Raw genomic sequence first — 6,773 nt, 5'->3', positions numbered from 1 at the left:
CAATGAAGCCAGCAACTTGAGATAGAGAGTAATTGCCAGCCAATTTAAAAAAAGAAGGCTTCTAGCTGGATAGAAAAGAGGACTGATTGCTACTATTAGAAATTAACTGGCTTGTTCCTAATACAAATACCACCTGTCTGAAGTCCCACCCCTCCACTTCTAGTTCCATTTCAAGTGTTTGAATTAGGAGCAAGCCAGTTTATTTATTTCTAGTAGTAGCAACCAGTTAGAAGTTATAAATTATAAATTATTTCAAAATTTTAATTATAACAATATTCCATTCAGCTTCATGTTTCTTTCCATTCTAAATAACCACTGTTGTTCTACAATAATTTGAAGAAGACACAAAAGAAGTTAAGCTGTAATAATTTGAAAATGGAACCAGAAGATAATTTAATAGAAAATATAATAGGATTACTCCTGAGGAAGATTGGTGAAATGAGTTTATAACTGGGTGCTCATTGAGGATGATGGACTTTTCCTTGAGAATGTTAGAATTTCCGTAGTAATATTTTAAAAGTGTCATTTGTAATATAAATTCAAGTTCATAAGATTTATTAAGTGTCATTGTCATTTTTATCAGTGTTTGATAACTCACCTGGAGATTGGTAGCAATGATTCCCCAGGAGGAAAAGTATAGTCTTTCTCCACAGTGGAGACCAAAGCAGCTTACATCATTCTCCTCTCCCCCTTTTGATCTGCGCAACAACCCTGTGAGGTAGGTTTGGCTGAAAGTCTGTGACTGGTCCAAAATCACCCACTCAACTTCCACAACAGGAACCTGGGTCTAGCAGACCCTGCTCTGAAGCACTAACTGCTACGCTTGTAGCCAACCTCCAGGTGGAGCCTGAAGATCACTGGGTATCACAACTGAACTTCAGACAACAGATCTCTTCCCACCCCTGGAGAAAATAACTGCTTTGGAGGGTGGGCTTTATGGCATTCTATTTAGCTGAGGCCTCCCCCCTCCTCAAACCCTGGCTTCCTTAGACACAGAATATCCAGAATTTCCCAACCTGGAGCTGGCAACTCTTGTCAGGACTGGCCCCAATGAGTTCCTCACAAAGGCCTGTTTCCTTCCTTTGTCTTTTTACTGACAGAACCAAACTTGGTTGCCTAGCAACAGCCATCAAGGGAAAAGTTAGTCCCACAGGAGCCAAGCAGCAGAATTCTGTAAGGGAAGAGTGTCTAGGCTAGCAGTGGGTGGGGGAGAGTAGTGGACCCAGCATCCAGCCAATGGCACTCGAGTACTCTTGAGTGGCGGTTGATGGGCCAATGACTGATGGAGTGCATAGCACAACCAATGGGAGACCAGGAAATGGCAAACCGTAAGACAACTGTATATATAGGATTATACTTGATAAAAACAACACAAATTGTTGCATGTTAATATGACATGTTTTAATCCTAAAATAACAAAATAAAACAGGTAATACCGATTCAATATCTATGGCACTTTACATGGTATTTTTCCATGTGGGCTTCTTTCCATGTGGGCTTTCTGTGTATGGGCTTTTTTCTGTGTGGGCTTATTTCCATGTGGGCAGTTGTCCATGTGGGCAGTTTTCCATGTCAGTTTTTTTCCTGTGAGCATTTTTGACCATGGGATTTTTTCTGAGGGCTTTTTTCATGTGAGCTTTTTTCTGGTCACCGTTCGAGATCAGCTCTATTCTGGAATAAATCTCCATATATCAAAAGTACGTTCTCAGCTTACAGATAAGACACCTAACCAGCACAATCAAGATTGCTACAGCACAAACATTGACTCCAGATATTCATACAATAATTCAGAGACAAGGAAGTCAGTTATCAAAGACTGTAAAATAAAGAAAATAATGTAAGTCTGTTAATTATTAAGCATGTATGTATACTGAGGAAAAATAATATTGTTAATTGGGTTTCCCTATGTCCCTTCTAAAGTTTATATCTCTGGAACCTGGCATTACATTGTATGGCACACATGGCCCAGCCAGACAAAGTGACATTTATGTCATCTCCTGTAATAGTTGTTTGAAATCCCTCCGTGGGCTAAGAAGTTACATGAGTTTTCCTTGTGTGGGTTCTTCGATGCTGTTGAAAATAACCATGCAGACTGAATCTCTTTCTATTCGAAAGCTTTCTGCCTGCTGTGGATTCCTTGATACTGTTGAAGATGGCCACTCTGACTGAATCTCTTCCCATGCTCTGAGTATCCAAAAGGCTGCACCGTGGTGTGGATTCTTTGATATTGTTGAAGAGTGCTACTGTAATACAATCTCTTCCCAATCTGAGCATTCAAAAGGCTTCTCCTCTGTGTGGGTTCTTCGATGCCGTTGAAGACTGCTACTCTGACAGAATCTCTTCCCACACAATGAGCATTCGAAAGGCTTCTCCCCCGTATGGGTTCTTAAATGACATAGAAGATGGCCACTGTGACCAAATCTCTTCCCACATTCTGAGCATTCAAAAGGCTTCTCTGCTGAGTGGGTTCTGAGATGTTTTTGTAGAGTGCCACTGTGACCAAATCTCTTCCCACACTCTAAGCACTGAAAAGGCTTCTCTCCTGTGTGGGTTCTTTGATGCTGTTGAAGAGTGCCACTGTGACCGAATCTCTTCCCACACTCTGAGCATTCAAAAGGTTTCTCCCCTGTATGGGTTCTTTGATGCCGTAAAAGATTGCCACTATGGCTGAATCTCTTCCCACACTCTGAGCATTCAAAAGGTTTCTCCCCTGTATGGGTTCTTTGATGCCGTAAAAGATTGCCACTATGGCTGAATCTCTTCCCACACTCTGAGCATTCAAAAGGTTTCTCCCCTGTATGGGTTCTTTGATGCCGTAAAAGATTGCCACTATGGCTGAATCTCTTCCCACACTCTGAGCATTCAAAAGGTTTCTCCCCTGTATGGGTTCTTTGATGCCGTAAAAGATTGCCACTATGGCTGAATCTCTTCCCACACTCTGAGCATTCAAAAGGTTTCTCCCCTGTATGGGTTCTTTGATGCCGTAAAAGATTGCCACTATGGCTGAATCTCTTCCCACACTCTGAGCATTCAAAAGGCTTCTCCTCTGTTTGGGTTCTTTGATGCTGTTGAATAGTGGTACTATTACTGAATCTCTTCCCACACTCTGACCATTCAAAAGCCTTCTCCCCTGTTTGTGTTCTTTGATGCTGTTGAAGAGTGCTACTGTCATGGAATGTCTTCCCACACTCTGGCCATTCAAAAGGCTTCTCCCTTGTGTGTGTTCTTTGATGCTGTTGAATAGTGGTACTATTACTGAATCTCTTCCCACACTCTGAGCATTCAAAAGTCTTTTCCCCTGTGTGAGTTCTTAGATGACTTTGAAGATGGCCACTTTTGCTGAATGTCTTCCCACACTCTGAGTATTCAAAAAGTTTCCCTCCTGTGTGGGTTCTTTGATGCTGTTTATGAAGGAAACTATGACTGAATTTCTTTCCACACTCTGAGCATTCAAAAGGTTTCTCCCCTGAGTGGATCCTTTGGTGCACAAAAAGCTGTGATCTGTATCTGAAGTACTTTCCACACCGAAAGCATTTACATGCCTTCATTATATTGTGCTTTGAAAAATATATATTACCCTTTCTTCGATCCAAGAACATCATTCCACTCTCTGAACAGATAAAGGACTTCTTTCCTGAATGAATTCTTTGGTGTTGAAGATGGTCTGATTTGTTTGAAAAGCTCTTCCCACAGTCAGAACAACTATAAGGTTTCTCTTCTATATGTGTTCTCAGATGTCTAAGGAACTCTGTTCTGCCAATCATGGCCTTTCCACACTCCAGGCATTGATAGGGCTTCTTTCCACTGTGCATTCCAAAATTGACATTATAATGGATTTGATCGGAGAAGTTCATTCCACACTCCTCCAACATGTGAACTACTTCTTGGAAATCCTTCCCTAGGCAAGGAATGGAGTTATCCCTCTTCTTCACCCTGCGACTGATTTTCTGCTTCTTAGGTCTGCCTTGAATCCTGACATATGTTCTTACATCTTCATTCTGAGTGTAGTCTTGGACAATGAAGAAGGAAAATGTCCCCAATGGTGTTTTCGGACCAATCAGACAGTTTCCTCCCAGCAAAGAAGAAGAGAAGAACAAGAGATTGGATTTATACCCCGCCCTTCACCCGGAGTCTCAGGGCAGCTTACAAACTCCTTTCCCTTCCCCTCCCCACAACAGACAACCTGTGAGGTAGGTGGGGTGAGAGAGCTGTTTCTAGAATTGTCCTTGAGAGAACAGGTCTGACTGAACTACAGCTTGCCCAAGGTTATCCAGCAGCTGCAAGTGGAGGAGTAGGGAATCAAACCCGGTTCTCCCAAATTAGAGCCCGCACACTTAACTACTACACCAAAGATCCTGTTAGAATCCATGCAAGGAGGAACCTGAAGTTCCAGCCACACACTTCAAATATTTCAGTGGCTTCTTCCTGCAGTACACTGAAGTGTACAACCAAATACAGTTTCAAAGTACATTAAGCCTCCTGCATCAGAGACGCTTGGTTTGGACTCTGACCATTTCTGTGGCTCTCCACCTGTGTGACTTCTTTGATGTGAACCAAGGGCTCTTTTCCAAAGGAAGTTCTTTCCGCACCCAAACAGTTACAGTTTCTCTCCTAAGGAAATCTGCATCCACAAAATGATGTGTATTCTATGATTGAAAGTCCTTGCAAAGGCCACAGTTCCATTTTCATTTTCCCTGGAGTGTATTCTCTACTTAGGATGGAGTTGTTAAATGACATTTGAGTGGAATTTATAAAAGCCCCCCTTAGGTTGGTAACAGGCCAATCGGATAGAATCAAGGTACAATTTCTCCTTGCTTCACGAGATCCGGAGATCACTGAACTGACCGCTACGTTTCTCCATGGTTTTATAAAACGGAAGAGTGACCCTGATCATATTAATGATTCTTAATTTATAAGTCTAAAAACTTAAGTTTAAAAGTTTAGAATGCCAATTTATTTTATGATTTAGGCATCTTTTGTATGGTCCGTACAAGCTAGATTGTGACACATTGAGTTAGGCCTGACATAGCCATGACTATCTATTTTATAATTTCTTTTGGATTGTATTATTGGTAAATGCTTCTAATATTGTATGCCAATAAAAGGTATTTGAATTGAATTACTTAGGATGGAGGACCTTGTTCCTTGTTTTTTAATTGACCTTTATTCTTGGACTGAGATTTCACGGAAACCCCCTCCTTGGCAAGGAATGGGCTTTTCATGGTCCTAAGCCAACTGTAGTGCGGCCTACAGGCTCTAGAGAGGCCTAGTGGCTCCAGGGAAGCCTGTAGTAGAGTAGCTATCAGGGCCTACATTTCCCAGGTCTCCTTTGGACACTAGGGATGGCTAACAGGGGATTGGGAGGGAAAACTGACAACCAGTAGAATAGGAGAGGGTGTTGCCTGGGAAGAAGTGATAAAAGGCTTTACCCGAAGTGGGAGGGGGTTCACTCCTAGGAAGCAGAGCTATTGTGAAGCTGCTGTAGATGGAGGGATCCCTCATCCAAAAGGGGTGAGTCAACTTGAAGCCGAATACCTAGAGAAGGCTAGGTGCAGTATAGTTAGACACGTTAAGGGTTTCTTATTTTGCTGGTTCACCAACCTTTACTGTGCTCATTTTTCCTACATGTTTTTGAATTACAGCTGTTGTTAAATCTCATTATTAATAATAAGTAGAGGAAGAGATTGGATTTATACCCCGCTCTTCACTACCCAAAGGTGTCTCAGAGCAGCTTACAAACTCCTTTCCCTTCCCCTCCCCACAACAGACACCCTGTGAGGCAGGTAGGGCTGAGAGAGCTCTTGACAGAAACTGCTCTTTTTCAAGAACAGCTGGGCCAGAACTATGGCTTTCCCCAGGCAATCCAGCAGGTGCATGAGGAGGAGTGGGGCATCAAACCCGGTTCTCCCAGATTAGAGTCCGTGCACTTAACCACTACACCAAACAAAAAATAGTTTGTTACTCTGCTTGGATCTAATCATAGAGTTGGAAGGGACATCCAGGGTCATCTAGTCCAACCCCCTGCACAATGCAGGAAATTCACAAATACCTCCCCCTCACCACGCACAGTGAACCCTGCTCCACACCCAGAAGATGACAAAGAACTTCCAGGATCCCTGTCCAAACTGGCCTGGAGAAAAATTGCTTCCTGACCCCAAAGTGGCAATCAGCATTTCCCTGGGGATGTAAGACAGGGCCAGAAGAACTAAGCACTTAGGCAACCCTTCCTGCCCTCCCTCTCATGATCTGCCTAAATTCACAGAATCCTCATTGTTGTCAGATGGCCATCTAGCCTCTGTTTGAAAACCTCTAGAGCTGATGCTCTGGGAACTCCTGAGTACTACGAATGTGTTTCCAGAGCGTCTGCTGATGCTCTGACTTCACATCCAGGTAAAATGACACCACGTACATGAAAATGACACCATGTCCACCCTGTGCTCTGTCCTCAAACCTCACAGGGGTGGCAGGACGTGGCCTGGCATCCCTAATCCTATGGCCTCCCCAGATGCCCCTGAAAAGTCTTTATGCAGAGACCCAGAACCGAAAGGACTGGCCCCTGGCAACGGGTTTCCTGAGATAGGCTGCCCCAGAACATGGCGTGTGTGTGTTTGTATAAAGTGCTGTCAAATCACAACTGATTTATGGTGACTCCAGATATTCCAAGGCAAGAGACATTCAGAGGTGGTATGCCATTGCCTGCCTCTGCATAGCAACTCTGAATTTCTTTGGTGGTCTCCCAATCCAAAAACTAACCAGGGCTGACCATTCTTAGC

General features: G+C 43.2%; 1 protein-coding gene across 1 annotated transcript; it reads right to left on the bottom strand.

Annotated features, from left to right (window-relative positions):
- Positions 1-1,933: 1,933 nt before the first annotated feature.
- On the bottom strand, positions 1,934-3,877 carry LOC107111348 (gastrula zinc finger protein XlCGF57.1-like). The gene has a single exon (XM_015412311.1). The coding sequence runs from the start codon at positions 3,870-3,872 to the stop codon at positions 2,241-2,243; it is 1,632 nt and encodes a 543-aa protein (XP_015267797.1). The 5' UTR covers positions 3,873-3,877; the 3' UTR covers positions 1,934-2,240.
- Positions 3,878-6,773: the final 2,896 nt, after the last annotated feature.

The sequence above is a fragment of the Gekko japonicus genome, unplaced genomic scaffold, assembly GCF_001447785.1.
Source record: "Gekko japonicus isolate JY-2015 unplaced genomic scaffold, Gekko_japonicus_V1.1 scaffold3566, whole genome shotgun sequence".
NCBI classification, from domain to species: Eukaryota; Metazoa; Chordata; class Lepidosauria; order Squamata; family Gekkonidae; genus Gekko; species Gekko japonicus.
This window is presented reverse-complemented; position numbering and strand designations above follow the sequence as displayed.

Excerpts from the sequence above, each read along its gene's own strand:
- LOC107111348 (XM_015412311.1), bottom strand. The coding sequence starts at position 3,872 with ATGTTGGAGGAGTGTGGAATGAACTTCTCCGATCAAATCCATTATAAT.